This window comes from Fringilla coelebs, assembly GCF_963513975.1.
Source record: "Fringilla coelebs genome assembly, chromosome: 5".
In the NCBI taxonomy this organism is placed as follows: Eukaryota; Metazoa; Chordata; class Aves; order Passeriformes; family Fringillidae; genus Fringilla; species Fringilla coelebs.
The window spans coordinates 46,046,209-46,069,497 of record NC_140033.1 but is presented as its reverse complement, the minus strand read 5'-3'; the positions used below and the strand labels follow the sequence as shown (position 1 = coordinate 46,069,497).

General features: G+C 39.1%; 1 protein-coding gene across 4 annotated transcripts in view; it reads left to right on the top strand.

The window, feature by feature from the left end:
* Positions 1-10,930: 10,930 nt before the first annotated feature.
* ANKS1B (ankyrin repeat and sterile alpha motif domain containing 1B) overlaps positions 10,931-23,289 on the top strand; it is a gene marked incomplete at both ends in the record, with an annotated part of 409,595 nt that continues 397,236 nt past the window's right edge. For all 4 annotated transcript variants that reach the window (XM_084206425.1, XM_084206426.1, XM_084206424.1 and 1 more), the window contains one exon: positions 10,931-11,064. In XM_084206425.1, the coding sequence (XP_084062551.1) occupies positions 10,931-11,064 (134 nt within the window). The remainder of the gene's footprint in view (positions 11,065-23,289) is intronic.

The window sequence follows — 23,289 nt, the reverse complement described above, 5'->3', positions numbered from 1 at the left end:
ATAGAAAGCAGCTGTCTCTTTATTCCACTGGAATCTTAATGTAGTTTTTTCCTTCCACTTATTTTTAATTCTAACAAGAGCCTGCAAATCTGGATAGGTACAATGGAGAGTTTTTAAGATGTCATCCTGCAGTGCCAATAGTAGAATATGTTGCAGAACATGACAATTTACTGGACACCAGCAAAATCAGCTGCTTACCTGAACTGAGTTTTATGTAGAAATGAGGCTTCTCTGCTCAAACTTAGCAGGAAGATAGCAGGAAGTCTCCTGAAAAATCACTTCCTTCTAAACATGAGATTTGCTATTGGTGCCGTATTCACCAAAAAAAAAAAAAAAAATCTACAAACTTTTTGAGTTTGTATGTGTGTGTCTATATTTATATTTGAAAGTCTTTATACCAGAGCTTTCTTAAAGAGTTATAACAAATATGTCAGCCCCAGCATTTCATTTCCTATCCAGAAGTAATGTAAGAAATATGTTAAGTTGCAAACAGTCATTGAGAAATTCTTTAAACCAGTATCAGAGCTATTAGCTTAAACTGGGTCCTAAATTTTTTCCAAATCCCTAACAGCTGGCAATGTAACTCATGGAAACTACAACTCATGCTTATCTGAAGATATATCTGAGAGAGGTCATGACCTGAATGCTGTTCTTAAACCATCCTTTGCTATTATCAGAAGCATTTTCAGCTTATGCAACAGGAAAGAATTCCTTCAAAGTCATAATATAAAGAAGATTTTTTAAAAGACTCCTTGAAATGGGACTTCAGCAGGCAAAGGCAACCTAGAGTTAATCTCTTGCCTTTTCATTATGCAAAACACGTCTCTTATTTAGCTACTCTAAGTCAAGGAGGAAAAAGGGAGAGTGTTTGAAATAAGCATAGGGAAAACAACACATTAAAACAAATTCTCAGCACCTTATTCATGAAAACATGTTCCTATGTGGCTGAATAGCTGCCATCCTTAATGTCAGTGTGGCTGCCTTTAAATCCACAGCTGCTGGAATCAAAAGGAATATTTTTACTTAGCAGCAAATAGTAATGTATAGGCAGTAACAGATTTTTTTCTTCTCCATCTGGTGATAAAACTCATATGGAGCAACATCATGCTGCATGTGTTAGCTGGATACTAACTAACAAACACTGTCATAATCTCCCACTTTGCTGATGTCCTTTCACTTCAAGGACCCTTGGAAACTTCTTATGCTAATAAGGAGACCCTACTTCAAGTGGGATTTAGAATAACAGGAAATTTAGGTATCAGATACTCAGTATCCAATCTCACCCACTCTGCCATTCCTGATACTCAAATGGGCCTGCCAGAAGAATCTGAGCCCTAAACACTGGAGGTGATTACTGTGAGAACTTAATTGAAGCCGTGTTTAACTAACTAAAGATCAGGCAGAGCTTTAGCACAAACACATCCTCAGCATGATGTACATTTTCACTACAACCATCCTGACAGGGATGTGAGCAAGACAGGGTTGTATTATAGAAGGAAGTAGAAAAGAGAGACTGAGAATTTCTATGAAAGGAAATCTAAAAATTGCAGCGAGAGAGAAATGCACAATAAACAGACAATATTAATTAAATCAGGTGCTACAAATGTTTAGTTACTGCATACACAATGTGCATTGGATTAGGTACATTACAAAATGTATCAAAAAATTCCAAATAATTGGAAAATATTATATGATGTAAAAAAAATCCTACAAGAAAGAAAAGAAATTGACTTGGCTTCCACAGCAAATCTGAACTGTTGCTTCCCTGCTCAAATCATGGTGGTGGTGAAATGTTTCAGTCTCTTCTCACAGGAAGCAAGTGATTGGACAAGAGGAAACTGCCTCAAGTTGTACTAGGGGAGGTTTAGGTTGGACATCACGAAAAATTTCTGGGCCAAAAGGGTTGTCAAGCACTGGAACAATCTAGCCAGGAAAGTGGTGGAGTCATCATCCCTGAAGGTATTTTAAAATTGACATAGTGCAGTGTTGGGCTTGGCAGTGATGGGGCAATGGTTGGGCTCGATGACCTTAAAGGTCTTTTCCAACCTGAAGGTTTCTGTGAAAAGGGATTGGGCTAATGCAGGGTAGTGTCTTCACTGGGATATTGCTGAGAAAAGCAATAGTTTGATGAAGTACTAGCATCAAAATAAAACTGGGCAGTTCCATATTTTGATGTTTCAAATTTAAAAATGTTTTATTCTATCTTCAATATAAAAATGAATGATGTGATAAAATAGTAGTGTCATAGAAGCTTATTAATTTGCCATTACAAAGTCTTTTTTCAGAAAACTACAGTGCGTGGTAGGTCCAGATGTGTGAAAAGAGGACACAAATGTAAGAAAACAACAGTTATCAGATTTATGTGACTTCAGAATTTTCCTCCTTGAATTATTCATCCTACTTTAGTTATTCACCCAGCATTATTGGAGGTGGATCTTTTTAGCTCCAATTTGTATACTTAATTATTTGATTAAAGATTACTTTGCATTAATTATTGTGTATTTTTCTAGGATTATGCCAGCCTATTTGCATATCCATAGCAAAGTGTGTCTCTGTGCTTTCTATTCTCTTAATAGAATATGGAAATAGAACTTCTATCCCAAATTGCTGCACCAGTTTCCTTCCAATGTGAAAGAATGCAAAGATTAATTCCTAGATCTGTTTTTCTGAATCAGCTCCAGTTAGAAGTGTTGTGGATATGCTGGTATTCCTGTAATCGTCTCTGCTACTGATGCTCTGGGGTAGGTCAGTACACATTGTGTTCTTGAAACATTAATCTTACATGGAATAATTTTTTGTGCATGGTTCTTCCTTTGAGATCTTGCTTTTACTTAGTTGCTGAAATAAAATCAGGGCTTTTTGCCTGGGGTTGATAGTCACCTTCAGTTCAGATGAGTAAGTGTAAATCAAATTAATTGGCTGGTTTAGCCATAGACTTTACCAATTACTTTCTTAGACCAAGACTTATTCTATTGTTAGAAGGCTCAAAATGAAGGAGTTGCACATCAGCAAACAAATTACTCATGTTAATATTTTCCTCTGTAATCCAGTTACACAAGAGGTAATTGAGATTAAGAAATTCACTGCATAACCATGTCCTCATGCAAAAAGCAATAACTTTCTTCCCTAGGCAGTGCAGGACTAGCTGTCTAATTTTAATAAACAACTCTAGAATGTTGTTTTGTGGGGCTTGAAGAAGTAATTAAGAATGAAGAAGCTTTTTACTGTTGGGCTAACTGAATAAAATATGTTGGGGCCCTAATCTTGTGCTAGGAGCAAAGTACCAGCTTCACAAAATCACCGTTTCTGACAAATTTGATATTGTCTTTTTGACAGACAGCAGCAGTATCCATCAGAATGACTGTGTGGTTGTATATATACTGTACAAAACCACAGTAAATACTGTGCTGTGTATTTTAATTTACATATGACGACTCCATTAAACTACACTCATACACAAGGCAGTAACCTGAAATAAAACAAATTAGCAAGGCAACAAGCAAAGCTTACATACCTGTCATTTGTGCTGTGTACACACATACACATCCATGCTAATATGTAATTTCTCAGAATAAAAGCATGTGTTTACAAGTAGAATACGAAGCAACCCCAAGCCTATTCTAAATTAAAATATTTGAATGAAAACAATATGTTAACTTGGTTTAAGTTTGTCCCCTGATCACTGTGATTCCTAAGTTCTTCTTTAGGAAAAACAATTGTTTTCTATTTACTTTTTCCCTGTCCCTTATTTTATATACTTCTATTTATATCTCCCTATGGTTACAATTTTTTTAAAGCTGAAGTGGCCTAGTCTATTTAGGCTTTACAAAGACTATACATACTATACATCTGATCATAACTCTTTGCCTTTACTGTACCTTGCTTAGTTCTGATGTTTTTGAGACAGGACAAAGTCAGTGGTTTTATACACTGACATATTGATGCTCATCTCCTTTCCTAATAATTCCTAATAATTGTGTTTGCTGTTTTGATTACCATATAGCATCGAATGGACATTTTTATAGAGTTGTATGTAGATGTAACAGCAGTTGTGGAATTGTAAAAGGGGAATCCAAAATATCCCTCCACTAAAGAATTATTCCTTTCTTTTGACAATGTTGTTTCTTCTGTTTTACTATCTACTAGAACAATGTACTCTTGCATACTCAGTTTTAGTCCAAGCTATCCTGAAACCTGTTGTTTTGCTACTTTATTTCACTTCTTATTCTCTTCAGAGGTTCTTTATGAGCCTGCTGGACAGTGCAGGTCCTAGGAGCAACCTCTACACAGCTACTGGCAACCTCTCACCAATGTGAAAATTGGTCATTTTTCCCTTTTACTTTCCTTTCCTTAACCACTCACAAGAGAATCGTCCCTCTTATTAACAATTTGATTTTTTTAAAAGTATTCTCTAAGGACCTTGTCAAAAGCTTTTTGGAAAGCCAAATGCAACCTATTGATTGACATGCAATTTTCTTTACGCTCTTTGACTTCTCCAAAGAGCTCCTAAGAAACACGAGACATCACTTGCTTCTCTAAAAGCTGTACTGAATCTTCACTGTTGTATGCAGGCATGTGTCTACCAATTTTCCAAGCATGCAAATCAACTCAGTAGTTCTCCAGGTCTCCTTCAAGCCTCTTAGGAGTTATTAGGATCACATTTGCCACCTTCCACTGATCTAGTACCAAAGCCAATTGAAAAAATAGCTCACACGTCATCATTTTAATTCTGTGAGTTTTAGATCTGAGGTTCTTCAGACTCTTTGGGGAATTGAATCTGGTCCAGGCAAGTTAGTTTTGTTTATTAGTTTGTTATAACAAAACCCTTGCTTATGAGACTGTAGCTTAGTTAACAACTTGGACTTGGCCTGTAAAGAAAACCCCCAGTAGTTGAAATGTCAACTACTTTTTCACCACAAATAGTTATATCCACTGGAAAAAAAACCTGGCCAGACCAAGAATCCAATACAAAGTTAGCTATCTGCATCATTTGTGTTAAGAATGGATTTGGTAAATTAAAGCGAGTTAGAGAATCAGTGGAAGAATGTACATTTGACAATGTTATACTGAGAAAAAAGAATGCTGTGTCCATTTGGTTCCAGGTCGATTCTCACTGCAACTTTAATCAAAAATCTTTGTCATGTACTTCTCCTTTGAAATTTCAAATACATTGTACCTTGTTGGTCATTACCACATGTATGCACAATGTATGAGTGTTCACTCAACCATTTATATCAATCCTGAGGAGTGATCTACCACTATGTATTCATGTAGGATACTTACTATTAGAAGAGACAAAACCAGAATAGACCCTTCTGGGCAGAACACTTCTAGCTATGCTATTGCCTTACAGTGCACCAGCCCCCTGTGCTGCTTTCCTGGGTGTTACTGATGGAGAGCAAGGATAACACTTGCACACAATTCTACCAGCTGTCTGTACTTGCAGTTGCAGTCCCTTGTCACTTGTATGTTGCAGCTGAGACTTCTCTATGATCCTTCTTTCAGGCAGTCAAAATCTGATGTGTAGGCAATGTTGTACATATCTTCAAAGGAAGATAAGAAGATGAAAATATTTTATAGTCCGAAAGAGATTGCAATGTATCAAAGGTAGAAACAAGTTGTTTTTTATGCAATAAGCTGTGCATTAGGCAGTACAGGCAAAGCTTTAATACTGCACTGTATCTGTCAGCACACACTGGACTGGGGCATCTAATCAGCATGCTGCTCTTACCAACTGGTATCCACGTTTGATTGTGCATTTCTCTCTAATGCATGAAAAATAGTCTCAGGCATATTTTGATAGCACACTGATGTACACCTAACACAGAGCAGAAGGACTGGATGAATAATCATACTGCTAATCTCACCTGCTCTGACACAAGAAATACATGAAAAGATATGTATAGATATCTCAGTTAACCTTAGCATCTGCCATCAGAGCAAAATCCCAGCTGCACTGGAAATGGCATGGCAGACAGAACTGACTTTCTGTTGGTACTATCCCATGCCCATATTATGGAGGTTTGGCTCTCCAGCACTGACACAACCTGCAGCCTGTGCGTCCTTGACACTTTCCAGCAGTGGGACATTTCAGCCCTGTGGGGAATGCAGCACACTTCCCATGGTATATTCAGATGACTCTGTAGGTTTGTGGCTGTGAGACAGAATCACAGTTTAATTTCTTGCTCTTCCTTAATGTGTTCAGAGCCCCATAAAGATGATGCCATGAGGTCACTGCAAATGTTGAGGCAGTGCCTTGCTGTTGGGCAACATCACCAAGGGACTGGTTTTCCATTCTTTTCCCATGCAAATTTCCAACATGCTTGAAAGGAAGTAAGTGTTTATAGAAAATGGAATCTAGTCAGAATTGTTCAGTCAGAGACAGGATTGTTGTGGGTAAGTTATCAAAAATGGCTTTTTCCTCACATGTTACTTCAGCTTCTACTTAATTGGCTGAGTCCAAGAATCCGTGCAGTTTTTTAAGACCACGGAACTCTTGGTGTTTTTATATCCCTCATGAGTTCATTTTAGTACCTTCAGTTTCTATAATTTTCTTATGCAGTGGGGGAGGATGCAAGTCCTTTTGCATATTTCAGTGGCGAGAGCTAAACTAAGCGTCATGTGAGTATTATGGTGTGTCCCAGTTTTCCAAACCGAGGCCATGTCCACTGTGCCATCTACCTGCTGAGCCTATCCCCGAGGAGGGCTGACCTGCATCTGGGTTCCACCTTGGCAGGCAACCAGGACATGATGGAATTCACACCTGGCCTCAAGAGCTCATGGCCTGAAACTCCGTTTCTTTTTTATGCTATAGATTTACACTCTAAAGAGCAAAAGACTAAATCAAAACTGAAAAACACTTGACACCCAGATGCATGAGAAATACTGCTTTCTCTTGGGCAGCCTTCACAAAAATTAGAATAATAATCAGGCCTATTTAATGCTAATTTATTTTCTGCTGTCAAAAAGAGCTGATGGTTTATTCTAGCATTTTGTGCTCTGTTTCAGAATACCCCTCAGAATTTGTAATCGGCATCTTAAGCCTTCCCCATATCTTTACATGAGAGAACTGATAATACATAGTCCTGAAATATGATGGCAATATATTTGCTATTCTACACAACTATTTTTTAATATAATGGATTTAGTGTTATCTTCAATACCTACAACTCAGTTTTTCATACTCTCTTCCACGCATCTGCTTGAAAATAAAGAGGGAAAAGTCATGGAATGTTAGAAAGCACCCATTTAATTTGCCTCTAATTCAGGGAGGCTGCAGGAGGAAGGAATGAAGAAGTTGTCACCCTGATATGAGAACAAAGCCTAGTGATAGTTGCATTGTAAAAACATTAGGAAACTCCCTGCTTCTTATAGTCACTTCTAGTCCTTTCAAATGACAAACCAGTTAAAGAATTTCTAGGTAAGCTAAGTGCTCTCTCTGGTATTTTAGAAAATGGAAGAAAACAGAAGGTAAAGCATATGTTGCGTTGAGAGAAATTTTGAGATTGAAGGTGTGATGCCACTTAGACACTGACAGCTGCAGTGGTCATAACTTAAAATGTCTTTACAAATACTAAAACCTTAGAATCAAAATTGTGCTGTCATATGGAACATCCCTGCTCAAAAAGTATACAACATTTTGAAGGATCTCTTTGCTGTTTTACATATTATTTTTCTCATCTGTAACTACTGCAAATTACACAGCTATGTTTCTACATTCTGTGTCTAATTCACTTATTTATCATACATACATCTTTTAAAACTCCACTGTCTTGTCCTGATATTATCAGAAGCTTAAAATGTAAGACATTTAAAAACACAAAGGAGTCCTCTTAATCAAACGAATGGGTTTGGCCGTTTACATTCAATTCAGTCTAGATACTTTGTTTTTCTTACTACAGCCCACTGTCGATTTCATCTCTGGAAACAGACCAGCCCATGTTCTCCATTCTTCGCTTCAGTAGCCCTTAGAATCTATTCATGTTTAACCCTTTCATTAAGCAGTGCTGCTTACATTCCTTTTTACTTTCCAAATTGATGGAATTACTCCGTTCTGCCGTATTTGTTAATGAAACTAAATCTTCTATTTGGTCTTCACAGGTTTTTGGGGCACTAGGCTATGGGTTTACGGGGGTTTTGAGCCTTTCTACATTCATAAAATCTTTCTGAATTTGCTGGCTACTGCATGCATCTGCTCCACTAATATTTCTATGCTGATTCTCCTTACTGTTATTCAACAGCTTTCTGGACGATCATTTCAATTAGAGCACAGTCTTGAGATTTTATTTTCCCTTGAAGAATTATGTAACGTTTATACTGAGTCATATTTGCCATCTGCTGATCCAACCACATGAACAATACAAATTCTTGAAAACCTGAGATTTTCCTTAGCATCTGCTTCTAATCTAATTTTTCACAAATGTGCAGGTTTATGCACACACTCCTGCCTAACAATCAGCTCCTCACCGAATACCGGCACCTCTTCTGAGGCTCTCAGCAAACTGGAAGGAATTTCTTCATGCAGAGCATGCAAACGATACATGTGAGAAGATGTTTATCAGGCAATGCATGTGACTGTGTACAAAATCGAAAGCAAGGAAGGAATACAGGGAAATTATGGCAACCTTAACACAAATTCAGAATGTGAGGTGCTCTTAGTTTATGGCTAACTTCTTTGGAACTAGTTAGTACTCAAGTGGCTGGCAACAAGATAAAACTTTTTAGTTGGTTTTCGATTACAGTTTTCCACTGTGACTGCTGTGGCTAAGGACTTAAACTATAAATCCTAATTCATGTGATTACACATTTATATATTCAAACCACATTGAAACACTTGTGATCACAGAATCAGGCCTTAAAATTGCTATTTATATCAGACTTCTTCAATAAGAAAAGCTGTAGTTACAGAGTCCTTAATAATTTTATGCATGTGTTCAGTTCTGTGTCCTGCTGACAGTGTTGGAGAAGACATCATTTTACATCCTGAAAATGACAAACTATATAAATTATATTTTCTAGCTAAAATATACTCTTGTTTCTGTGGATGACTTTATTGAAATGACAGGTCTCCATAAGGATTGTTTTTTTCCTTTCTAAGAGAAAATCAGACCCCACAGTGAACATTCTATCAATTTTTAAGATATTAAATTTCCTTAATTAGCTAACAGAAACACAAAAACATTGTAGAACTGTTACTGACAGGGATTAAAACAAATAGTTTGTGAAATCAACAAGGATCTTTCCACTGCCTTAAATGTACCATAGGTTTGGTGTAACAAACACTCACCGAAAACATAACATTAGAATTCTGCCTAACACAATGTTATTTTGCCACTGCTCCCATTGCTTCTTCTGAACACAAGAAGAGAGTGGGAACACATGGGAGATTGCCACTGATCCCAGCGTGGGAAGGTTGAGGAATCATAACTTATTTGCCTATGGTCCTACCTATCCCAATTACTAAACTAAAACAGGAACACGGAGCTAGAATTTAGTCCTTGCACATGCACAGGATCGAACGGTGCACTTGTCAAGGATGTGCCTATGAGTTGGCCAGCACTAAATATTTTCAGCGTGGCTTGAAAGAACGCAAAATCCACGAGGAATAATTAATTTTGGAGCCCGGAAAAGTCACACAATTTAAAAGGTCTCTGTAACAGAACCGGGAGCTCCAGAAGGGATTTGATACCAAATATATACAGTTATATTATTATATTCAGCATATTATACTCAGTGTTTCTTATCCTTGGAAATACTGAGAAACCCCGACCCTGGCAGGTGCCGGCAGTCCCGCCTGCCCGATTCGCTCTTGACCCCCGCGGGGCCTGGGTTTTCCTGTCTGCCCGCACCGCTTCGTGCAGCGGAGCCGGCGCTGGCCGTGCGGGGCCCCCCGGCGCTGGCCGTGCGGGGCCCCCCGGCGCTGGCCGTGCGGGGCCCCCCGGCGCTGGCCGTGCGGGGCCCCCCGGCGCTGGCCGTGCGGGCCCCCCGGCGCTGGCCGTGTGGGACTCTCCGGCGCTGGCCGTGCGGGCACGAGTGCTGCTGGCGCCCCCGCCCCGCACACTCGCGCGCACTGTGCCGCGGGCCCCTCGCCCCGCCCGCACCTGCTGGCAATCGCCCCGCGGGCGGGTGCGTGTCCCTCAGCGCCCGCCGCAGGAGCCGCCCTCTGCTCCCTCCGCTCCCGCGGCTCCGCAGCCCTCCGGGCCCCCCGGACTCAGCGCGGATAGCCGGCCGCGGCCCGGCGCTGCCTGAGGCCGCTCGGAGCCGCCGCGGGGGGCGCGGCCGGCACACCTGGCGGGGCGCGGGGCGGGCGGCGCTGCCGGCACCGCAGTGGAGCGCGGGGCGGGCCGGGGCCGGGGCGGGGGCGCGGCGGCCGCGGAGCGCGGGGTCGGCGGAGCGCCGGGGCGGGCGGAGAGGGCGCCGCGCCCGGGCAGCCACTGGGAGCGCGCCAGCCGCGTCTCCTCAGCAACGGGCCTGGCACGGCAGGGCTGAGCCTCCGCCCTCCCTCCCTCCGTCCGCTCCTCCCCGCTTCCGTCCCTCCGTCCGTCCGTCCGTCCGTCTGTGAGGGTTGTTATCCCCGCTGGCCCGTCCGACCATAGGGGCCGAGGCTGCCCGCTCCCCCCGCCCCATCCTCTCGGCCGAGGCTGTGTGTGCATGGGAGTGGGGGGAGGTTCTTTATTGGCCTCGTCCTCCCTCTCTCCCTCCCTCCCCCCTTCTTCCACACTCCACCCAGAAATGATCCAGTGAAACTAGGAGGAGGTGATTCTCCTCCTCCCTCCTGCTGCTGCTCCTGCTGGTCTGGAAGGGACTGCAGGAATCTCTGCTGTGCTCTGCTCTGAGGCAGGGTCTGGGGAGGGGAGACCGTTCTGTGGAGGGAGGGGGCCGCAGTGGCCCGGGGTGCAGCTCTCCCGTGGGGGCTGCTTGGTTCCCGACCATGGGCAAGGACCAGGAACTGCTGGAAGCCGCTCGCACTGGGAATGTGGCTCTGGTGGAGAAACTCCTCTCTGGGAGGAAAGGAGGGATCCTGGGCAGTGGATCTGGAGCTATTCCCTTATCCAGCTTTTTGAGGTAGGGACATCGTTCCCCATCAAATGCTGGGGATATTAACCTGTTCTTCCCTATCATCATTATCATCGCCCCTCTCATCTTCATTTCCATTCCAGCATCCTTCATAGTAACAATAAATCGTTCACTCTCTCGCCAAGTACAAGCATGCCAGGGTTTAAAGTCACAGGCAGTCATTTTATTAATATAGTGGTACTGAATTTCCTGCCTTCAATGCGTCTGCAGGGTCCTTGTTCATTCTGTTACTAGCTGTGGTGCAGAACTTATGTTTTGGCTGCTGGGCTAATACATACAATGTATTAATTACCCTTCCTTTGATATTTCCATCTTCAAAATGTTACTTTAATCACAAATAGAAGTGTTTATCACAGGCAAGGCATTGCATCGTGGAATTCTGTGTAAAAAGACATAGCTTCACCCCATACCCTCATCCATAGCTTCTACCCTTGCTTGCAGAGGAAATTAGGCATGCCGTCGTAATAAGCCTACAAAACAAAGAAAGGGAATCTTTTTTTGTGAGAGATCATCAAGACAGAGGAGGTGTAAAACTTAGGAGCAGGTTAGGTAAGAGCAGCATTACTTTCAAGGTACCTGGATTTAGAGAAGTGAAACTGGGTTACTGGCCATGTTGGGTGATAGTGCTTAACTTCAGTCATTAGTTGTATCTCCTGCGATTTACAGCATAGCTTTGATCGTAAGTTTCATCATGCTCTTAAGTCACAGCTTTGTCACAATCATTTATGGCATTTGCCTGTATTCAGAGCAGAGAAGGTCTGCAGCACACAGTCCAGTGCTGGTGTTCAGCACTGAACTAGGCATAGCAAAAGACAAAATGAATTGAAACACTGTTGACCTAGAACTTCAATGAATTGGGGTGGGGGGTTTGTTCCTTAAAGAAAGAAAAGGCCTAGCACAATGAAAATTGATTAAATTAAAATGTATTTGTGCTTCTGTTTCCAGTGCCTTCTTGTCAAGGTATTTGTAGTATTTCCAAGTTCCCTATCAGGGAAAATTTAATGTTAACTCTCCAAATTATATATTATAAAATCTTGCTATTTTAAAGCTAGGTTTAGTGCTGTAATCAACAACAGTTCAGGTATTCATAGTTTACCAAAGTTCTGTGGTGCCCCAGTTCAATTAGCTATTGCACCACTGTTGAATTACTAGCCCATTGACCAAAATCAAAACACACCATGTGATTGCTTTTTGTACTGTACTCGAATAATGTGCTTAGGAAGAAGTGTGCCAGCTAGTCAGTTGAATTTGAAATATGATACCCACTTTTCTAAGTACAGAAGCAAGTTCACTTCAGTACAATGACTGGCCATTTATAATCTAGTTCTACCACATGGGTTGTGCAGTGGCTTTCTCCAGGGCTAGTGCCTGTGCTGCATTCTTGCACTGTTAATTTCACATTGTATCTCGTGAGTTGTCTATGTCCAGAGGGGGTGTATTTGCTTGTGCTTGCCTCCCTTTATTAAACGGCACTGTTGTATGTTGTGTACATGTGTTGTGTACACAGAACACGTGAACCCTGTTTTGTATATACAGATGGGTCATCACAGTCCTTGTTTGTTACTCAGGATTAAAAAATTTTAGGCCATGAAGTCAACTGGCTTTTTTTTTTTTTCCTGGAAGTGCACTTAGCTTGAAGAGAAGTAAAGCAGAGTGAAGCATATACTGTTTAATTTATGGCATTTCTTACTAATGTCAACAAGAATGTCTATGGCTTTCTGTAAACATGGCTTCAAAAATTAAGAGTGAACTTTCAGCTGTATGCTGCATCCAGCTGTATGATGAAATATTTCTAATTTAGAAAGAATCCAGTAAGCATCATTAATGATGCTTAAATGTTCACAATCTAACACACTATGGAACATAGGACTTTTTAGAGGGTTCAGCAGGAATGCTTGAAACAGAAACTAGTATGCATTATAGTAAATGTTTTTCAAGAAATAATTATATGTGACAGGTATTTTGACATAGCTCTTTGTTTTTGGAAATGTTTCATGATCTAACTGATGCCATTAATTATGGATTAAGTCCAGAATGACAGGCAAGATTAAGGTTGGATCTGTCTTGGTACAGACGACAAGGAAACAGTATGAGAGTCATATGAACATATCCTGATCCTGTTTGGGAAATCAACACAGAAAATAGCAAAGCTTTAGAAGAGCCATACTTGTACAGTATAAAAGTTTGAGGGGACTCCTAATATTTTTTTAAATAGAAAACCTGAAGAAGTTTACTAGTAGAGCTCTATTTGTATCTTTGCATACAGTTTATTAGAATAAAAACTTTTGAAAGTTGTTTTAGAAAAAAGCAACAGAGAAAAATATAGAAGCATAATTTTCTTAATTTTATTTCATTTTTAGGAGTAATTTTGACAGTAACTCCTGCTGTTTTGTTGGTTATAATTATTGCTCAGTTTCCGAAATGGTGCCCCAGGACCGTACGTATCCCACTGTGGTGAGAAAGGTCCATGTTGCTCTTTCTTTCTCCTTTTGGCAGTGCTGGTTGTAGTGTTAGGTTGGAAAAGTCCAACTCTTTCAGCCTGCATATAGACTAATACTGTGCCTGATGCATTGGTCTAGGTAGTGGGACTACTATTTCTTCCAAGTGCTGAAGACAACTCAGTTTATGTGGCTGAACGCTGTATGGATGGACGTGATTTTTTGGCTGATATTGTACTTTACAATAATTATGTGCCTTGTCAATGAAATTTAATATTCATAAATTGAAAAATACGCATTAATTGTTATCTGAACCAATGAACAAACTATCTGAGCTCTGATGTCCTATTTACATTTTTATAACAGCTTTTTTTTCTTAACAATTAATGTGCTTTATGGTACTTGGGGGGAAAGTAGGGCAAACTTTTGTATGGGTATTCTATAGCTGGATCTATTTGTTGATGCTAATTGCAGACTAAATTATATAAAGACATGAAATTATGACAATAGTTCAAGAAAACAGCTCTGTTCTGGAAGGCTATTTAAGTACACATATAAATGTATGGAGGAATTCCTGCGAGAATTTAAACACGTGCTTATAGTATGTGCAAAGTACATAAAAATGATGTATGCTTAATTAAGACCTCATATGCACTCAGATATCTGTAATACTTACTACATAATACCTCATGGCCAGATTGGTTCATCTAAAACAATGACAACAAATCAGTGATGTTTGACTGTGTAGACTCTGTAACTCATTTCAGCTTAGGAGGCGCTTTGGAAGGTTGCTCTGGGTCAGTGTGTGCCCCCTGCCTCAATATCCATAGTTTGTTCTTTATTATAAAGATTGTGGCTCAATATAGTGAGGATGAATTCCTCAGAGATCAGCATAAAGCATTGCAACGTACTAAAGCAAGTAACCTAAGCAAATGCCTGATGTAATTTAGTTGCTTAAACTTGGGTACTTACTGGTACTTTAGGTGCCCAGGTGTTTTCTGAATGGAATGATGGACTTTGACAAAGAACCAGGAACTCTGGAGATACATCTAAATTCCCGGTGTGATACGAGGATATCTAAAGCTGTGTTACGTGTTTTGCCTATGGTCTCTAACCCAAAACATTAGTTCAGGGCTGGAGTGTCTTCTTTTACTATGTTGAGACACCTCATAAAGCATTCAAAGTTTCGAAGGCTTAAGTCTAAATTTAATTTTTCTGTTTGTGGATTCCACTGCCTGGAATTGTCATAAATTAGTATATTTAATAAGTTTCATACTAAAAAAAAAGAAGATTTTGAAGTTTAGAATTAGGGTTTTTTTTCAGATTGCAAATAAAATTTTTGCATATTTTTATGTGATTTCACTGGCTATTATATTATTCCAGTGTAAACGCAAAAACTTGACAGTAAAATCCCACAGTCTCTCTAACAGAATGTATCATATAATTTCTGTATCCCAAATTCTTAAATGCATATTAAAGGATTTAACACATAGAAAGAGTAAAGTCTTTCTAACAAACCTGGTATTTTTAGTTTTCTTAATTTGATTATCTCTGTTTACATAGCATGTTTTAATTGACCAGCAGGTTTTCATTGTTGGATAGAGACAACCTTTGTTTCTTTCAAAGAGTTTTTAGGAAAAATAACTTTGGAGGTTTTAATGTATCTTGGAGACCTTACCTCGTTTTGCCACTTGTAGCCAAGCATATGGCCATTTGTTCTATGTTACTAGCAGGAATGGCTAGGTTTTGATTATATGTTGATTTTTAGTCTTTTTAAACTGAACATGTTAAAAGAGCTTTGGATTTTTAGCGGACTGTGGGATTGAATATTAATTAATATGAACTGGCACAGAGTAGTAGGGAAGGTTGAATTGGCCCTTTTTTGCTCTTTGTTGGCTGCTGCCATTACACAGCATGAGAGGGTGGAGCAGCCTGCCTGGAGCTGGTTCTTTCCCCTTCCACACTTGGCACTGTGGCAGGGAATGGTTTCCTTCTTTGCTCAGCCTTACTTAGTGCAGCTACACCATGTGTAGGCCTGGCCCAAGTTATTTCTCCTCCAAAGTGTAAGAAACATGGCAAGCAGATTGTCAGTCTGGGAGTTGCAATCTGTTTCCTCATCTGTTTCTCAGAGCAGTGTCTTGCTTGCAGCAAAGCCACAGTTTAGCCTGATGGCCTCAGTGCGTGCTGAAAACCACACAGATCCTCTTCTGTCCTTGCGCAGAGCCCTGTGATTCATTCAGCTTCCTTCGCAAAAACAGATCGCACTTGGTAGGCCTTGTAGAGCAGGAAGTATTTAAACTGTTGAAATGCTTTATGAAGCTTTAGGTAACAGTTTTAAAGCTTTTTCATGTTATAATTTGAATAACAAATGGATCATCTTAACAAGAATAAGGGCTCTATTTCTGTTTATCATCACAACTAGCATTGTTTAAAGTAAGGGGAGCTTAATGAGATAGTTTTATGTGAGGCTTGCAGTTCCAGAGTTCTGGGCTCACATAATTCCAAGGTATCTATTTCAGACAACCAGCACAGATAATAAAATGGAAAGTATTTATTACATAGTTCAATGCGGCATCCAGTAACTCTATATTTATTTCTAATTTTAGTTATACTACTTTTAATTAATGAAGGGGTTTGTACCAATGTCCTAAGCAGAGACCAGCATTTCCCAATTACCTTCTTAATCCTGTTAGAGAAGTTAATCTAATTCTTTTGAGGACATATTTAATCTTTCTTCTTTTTGCCTTTAGTATGGAATGCTGATAATATGGAATGCTGAAAACTAATAATCAGGACAACACTTAGTTTATGCTTTTTGGTATTAGTGACAGTTGATTGCTGAGTTGACTCTGCTTTCCCTTGCAGATGTGTGAACTTCTCTTACCTTTTATTTTGTTATCTTCTACCCTTTGTAGATTTATTTTTTTTCTTCTTTTTAATAAATGCTTTCAATCAAAGTTTAGACAACATTTTATCTATTGGACTTCTTAGATTTCTTCTCTAGTTGGACATATTTACAATATGTAAAAGTAGCAATATAACAATATCCAGGACATCTGATAGATGGTTAAAGGCAAGGCAATTCACAAAGTCTATGTAATAAATTTTCCCTAGGTGTTCAGTATATCCCAGTAGTTAAATTCCATGGATAAACTTCTCACATCTCCTTACTCCAGAAATAGTTTCCTGAGAATTGGTGAAGTGTATGTTCTATTAATTTTCTTAAGTGTTAGACCAAATGCAAAAAATGACCAGCAAGAACTGCAGATCTAGTGTAAAATCTAGAAAAGTAATTTTATCTGCCCATAGATAGGATCAAGATATGGTAACTGTTACTAGGAGGACTGATGTAGTTTATGATGGAACCAGGCAGACTAGTAAGGGAAATTTGACAAACGTGTCAAAAGAAGAAGGTAAGGAACAACCCTCAGAAGATTGAAGTGTCTGTAACTTAAAACAATACCTTTGGAATTCATGTAGAATTCTTAGCCACTAGATGACTAGTGTCTGATTCCACAGAGGACCCTATAAAGTTATTCTGATTGCCCCTCCTGTATATTTCCCCATTTATAATTTTAGAGGTTTGGTAATTCAGTAGAATTAATGCTGCTTTGTAAATTTTTGACATTGATATGACATTACTGTTTTTAAGTAGTGATATTATAATAGAACTAAAAGGGGAAATAAGCAAAAGGGAATGAAGAAAGGTCTGCTATCTTGTAAAGGTTGGAAATGTTATGAAGAGCAAATACTGATGCTTTTAGGGCAGGTGTTTTCACAGTCACTGCAGTAGGGATCCAGGACATAGCCATGTTTCCAAAACTCTACATGTAGATTTTTTTATTTGCCTCAATTTCTGTTTGTATGAGTATTCCTGGATGAGCTGCTAGGGAGAGCTTGCAGCTCTAGGCCTTTTTTTTTTTTTTTCCTGACAGAGGCACTAGTTGAAGCATCCTATAAACTGCTTTAATTTATGCAATGGTATATAATCTGTAAGGGACAGTGTAGAGTGCAGTTACAGTGCCTTTTCTTCAGCAAGCTTAGTCTGCTCATCTGGGGAGGTGACAGATACAAGAGTTCTGCAGTTGAAATTCCCTTCTGCCATGGAATTTCTCTGCTGGCCATTTCCAGTTAGAATACACATCCTAATCCTGCATTAATACTTCAAGGTAAAATATATTGACGGTTTTTAATGTTAAATGTGTAAGGCATAGTAAGTAGTGTTAATTTCTGCCTACTCATATGACATTTTCAAGCACGTGGACCCTTTTGGGAAGTAGGGAATACATTTTTTTTAATTTTCTAGCCTTTATTGGAAGACCTTTTTTATTTTTTAATTACTTTTTCCTGATGGCAGTATTTTCAGTATGATCACTTTGCATTAAGCAGTGATACAACAACTGTTCTGCACCTCACTTAATATCTATGAATTTCTAATAATGTACAGGTATCTACTGTGAGAAAGGTTCTGTGAGATTTAACTCCACAAGGTTTTGCTTTTAATATCATCATTTTACACCGTTTCTTATGTTTTGCACATACATTTTCTAAAGCAAGGAAAAATGTTGAAAATGACATCTTGAGTGCAATTTAGTTCCTCTTTAAAACAGGCAGTGGCAGCTATGTTTTTGTAGGTGTTGATGTCAGTGCTAGGTGTCTAAGTTCCTATTACAGTCAATGGAGATCTAGTCAGTTAGGGGGTATAGAGAGTGACTGAGCTCACCCCAAAGTAGATATTGAATGATTTTATTTCAAGGTGAAACATATCCCTTGTCTAAATATTTTTGTGGTAAATATTGAAGAACAGGAAAAAAATTGTAATTGAAAGTATATGTAGACAGTACTAAAACTGACCACTTATATAGGTAGGTTGAAGCTAAATTTGGGTGGAATTTCTTTACTTCTGTGTTGTATTGCTGGCTTGGGTTAATTCAGAAACAGTAGACAGTAGGTGCCAATCGATAATCAGTAGATTAGCTGGCCAAGGGGCAGAATTCTGGATGGTTGAAGTTAGAGAGACATGAAAATTGCTTCAAATGCATGATGTTGTATCACATTAGGTTTATTGAAAATGTTCTGAGTGTACAAGAAACAAATTAGAAAACATGAGCTGGAGTTGAAACTTAGGAAGATAGGAAAGGCAAAAGTAAACACAAGTTGACATCAAAAGAAAATATGCAGTCAGTGCTTGGTGGGACAGAAGACCTAGTGACAAAGCTCATGGATGAGGCAATGACTCATCTTTTCTGCTTTGGCTGGTCAGCTATAAAGTTTGACTTGCCAGCTTTTGAAACAGTCCCCACAGAAGATCAGGGGAACATTTGCATTTGAGGAACCCATATTACTGTGAGGCCACTGTTAATTTTTGGAGGATTGTGTCAAAAATAGGAAGTTTCTGATGACTGAAAAAGGAAAATGTCATGTGTGGGGGGATAGAATGTATGAAAATAGAGATAGTGCAGAAGGCAATCTCACCCCTGAGGAGCTGCAGCTGTACTAATCACCAAAGATTAGGAGCAGGCCTGCCCTTAATGGGCCACAGCTGTGTCCAGTGAGGATGAGAGCTATGAAAGAGTGGGTTAGCTGGTGGAGGAGAGAGCTGGGGTTTGTTGGCTGTGCTGTGGAGGAAGGAGTCAGTGCTGTGAGCAGCTGCCTGTGAGAGATCACTGAGAAGGTATGGAACTTTTGCAGTAAGATAACAACAGTCATGCCTATTGGGAAGAGCAAAAGGAAGGTTCTGGGGTTGCCTGGCTGATCAGTCTATCCTGTCCTAGAGAAAGTTCCAGAGCACATCCTCTTGCATACAATTTCTGGTCTCACAAAGCATATGAACACAACTGATAATAGCTGGCATGGATTTACTCAGCTTATTATGAGCTATGGACTGAATAAGAGAATGATAAGATGGGTTGAAACTTGGCTGGACTGTGAGAGAGTGTGATCAGCAGTATAAAATCCAGCTGCTGAGATCTACTAGAGGGTTTCCTCAGGATTCAAGGCCAGTATTGACTGCAACATTTTGCATATAGCAGGTTTGTAGGTGACACCAAACAGGGGCAAAAATGTTCATATGAAGAATTGCTGTAAGGAGCCAGTATTTACTGCACCATTTTGCATATAGCAGGTTTGTAGGTGACACCAAACAGGGGCAAAAACATTCTTATGAAGAATTGCTGTAAGGAGCCAGTATTTACTGCAACATTTTGCATATAGCAGGTTTGTAGGTGACACCAAACAGGGGCAAACACATTCATATGAAGAATTGCTGTAAGGAGGGACCTGGACAGGCTGGAGAAATGGGCTCATTGGAGCCTCATGAAATTCAGGCAGAAACGTTGTGTAGTCCTTCAGCTGGGAGTGAATGGCCTCTTACACCACCATAGGTTCTTTTGCTGGAGTTGGAAGGTTTTTTGTGTTGTACGTCTTTTTCTGACATTTTAGTCATTGCAAAACCACAAATATCATGCTTAGACTTTGAGTTCACACATTAGTAACTTCTTTCTCCTGTAGAAATGGTGTAATTGGTATGTGGACTTTCTCCTAATCCTTCATAGCTTAGACAAGTGCTGAAATAGGTTAAGTTGTTAAATATTCATGCTGTCACAGTATGAGAAGTGTCCCAAAGATAGATGCCTTTTAGAGAAAACGAGAAAAAATAAGAGTTTTATAAATCAGAATTGGGACTATCTTTTGGATTAGGTATTTTCTGCATATTGCTTATATTTTGCTTGCTTCAGCACTGCATATTGCTTGAATTTTAAACCTTCATGATAAAACTTTCTAGTGTAGTTTTTACTGGTATTCTGAAAATTAACTCCTGAGTTTCATGTCTTCCATGTTTACTTACTGACTTGTTAGGGTCATTGTTTTCTATTTTTAGATGTCACTCCATATGAATAGTGAATCTCTAGGGGTTTTTTTGCAAATTAACATCCCCAGCATATTCATATTAGCAGTTTGACCCCAGAATCTCAATTAAGTCATTGGTAAGGTTTCTTAAAAACATAATTTGTGCTTATTTTTAGCTTTCAGCTTTCTCAAGTAATTATTTATGCACTTTCATGTCCTTCTTGTCATCTGGATAGTTAATTTGTCAAAATATGCTCATAAGTGATTTGCAATCACCCTGCTTCCTGTTTTGTGCACATTTATTGCAGAGCAGTATCTTGCATAACCAAGTGGTAGATCTGCCAGGGATATTTTCACATAATGTGCACAAGTAACGCTTCAGAGAACCAAATAAATCATTTGTGGAAATAAAGCATATGGCATGTAGTATACGTACATATTACAAATCTGTTGTTTGCCTGTCACAGCAGTTAAATCTATCCCCTATATTCCTACTTTCATGTAGACTATGCAGGTCTTGATTTCAGAAGGACAGGGGTCTTGTCATAAGCAGAAAATGAAGCCTCTATAGGTATGTTCTGGGTGAGGAGATGGGGGTAGAAGACAGGAGCAGACGTGAGTCAATGTGTTTGGGGTGGTTTGGCAAGCAGGCTGTATGTTAAACTCTGAAAATAAATTATTGGTAAAGGAAATTTACCAATTGAGATTAGGAATAAGAACTGAGACTGACCATGGCAGTTAGCAGCACTGAGGACAGTGAGAGACATTTAGAAGATGAGCTATGAGGAACAGGGCAGAATAAAGAAAAATTCATTCAACAGAATTGAGAGAAAATCTGTGTACTGAAATATAGTTTTCATTCAAAGCCTGACATTTTCATATTTCCTTGCTATATTTGTGAAAAGCATTTGCAAACTGTCTCATTTTCTTTTAGTGCTAAAATAAATTCCTGTAATAGTGGTTAATAAAGGGCCACCAGTCATGACATTAGTTTAAGTGGAAGAAGGGGTTATGATAAATCATCTGTTAAAGTTTTGCCAAGATGACACTACAGGGTGAAATTTCAGGAGTTTGTTTGCTTTTTTTATGAATAATAAAGTTGGTTGCTAGTGAAGTTTTTAGGTATCCCACTAAATGCAGGCATTACATGTCTTTTTTAATGGCACAATCTGTAGTCTTTTCCTCACTTTCCTCACTTGTGGCCCAGGATAGACAGTACTCATTAAATAAGCAGTTATTCAGCATTTTTAACTTACTACTCAGTGTTCAGCCCCGAGCCGCATTTTCTGCACAAAATTCAAACTCTTCTTTAGAAAAAGAATGATTAATTTTTCTCCTGGGTGTTTTTTTTTGTGATGTTTGTCACTATGGTATCTGACTGCTTCACAGTGTTAATGAGTTTACTGTCCCTGTACTTCAGTGACTGGGTAGGGTTTTAAAATCTGCACTTAAAAATGCTGATTGAAGCACTCTTAGATTATGGTGACAAGTATGTGTTGAATTGGTGTTTCCATCTGGTGACTTCAAAGAGCTCATTTTTCTCAGGATTAATATAGTTAGTATAAAATTATAGGAGTGGCTCTTCATGGTTGGAATGAATGTCTGTCTAGCAAAGTACTCTTCTCCAGTTTTGACTGTGAGTCAAGAGCCTGTTCTTAGAAGAATATAGTGGCAAAGCAAACACGTAGTATGTAACAGTTTCTCCAGTGTACTCTCACAGCTTTGAGCAATTTACAGCAGCTTTCTACAACAGATGTATTGTCTTTGTATTAAATAGCTCCAATGGATTTTTTTTTTCTTCCGTGCGTTTGTTCAATTGGTCTTTGAAGCAATGCAAATTTTTAGCATTCATGGCATCTCACAGCAAGGGTTTCACATCTTAATGAAGTATTATGTGAAGAACATTCTCTGTAAATTAAGTAGCATTTTATATGTTCAAATGTATAAAGATCTGTTCAGATATTCAGAGGTTTGTTTGTGGAGAACAGACACGGATAGAATGCAGTTCTGTGGTGCAGCATTAAACTGCTCTTCCTGTTCTTACCTTGTTTAATTGATTTAATAAATACCAATGCACCTTTTAATACCTTTGATTTCCAAAAAGAAAAGAGCTTTTATTCAATCATCCCTGTTCTAGGGGATAGGCCTTCAACTGTTCCAAGATCATTCATTGATCAATAAAAGGAATAACAAAAGGACAATAAAAGGAAATCATGTGATTAAGACTATTATTAATACTTATGTGTTAGTAGGATGACTTAGCACCAGAATTTAAATCCTTGCCTTTGCAATCTCAACAATTTTTAATGCACTCTTTCTGTATATAGTTATGTATATATTTCCACAGAAATATATATATATTTTTCCAGAGGAAAAATGTTTGAGGTTGTAAATATGGACTACACATATTGTAGTGAACAGAGCACAAAGAAATGTGAGATACCTCTAATAACTTACAAAAAATTATAACTCCTAATATGTATCTAATATGTTTGAGATGTTTTGTAGAATTTAAGATGCTGGAGGATGTTTTTTTCCTTTTTTTTTTTTCTTTTCTGTGACTAGTGATACTCATTTGAACAAGACTCCCATTATATGAAACAGCAAAAGTGAGGCAAGAAAAATCAAACTTTAATTGTTGAAAGTAAAGTGTGAAGATGAAATGAAGGAGTTGTGTGTAGGGGAAACATGTTATTTTCCTCTCATCTCTTGTGGGAAACAGTTATTGAGGAAACAGCAAGGTCATTCCCCAGTGATGGAATGTTTCCTCTTATACCCTAGAAAGTTTGAGGAATAAATGGGGTGTGTGTCATTTTCTCACTTAAACTGTGGACCAGAACTAATGAGTTACTTCAGGAGAGAAGCTGTTCCTGGTCTGTGGTACTTACTGTGTTGCTACTGCTTAACCAAAAAGAGAGAGGAGCTT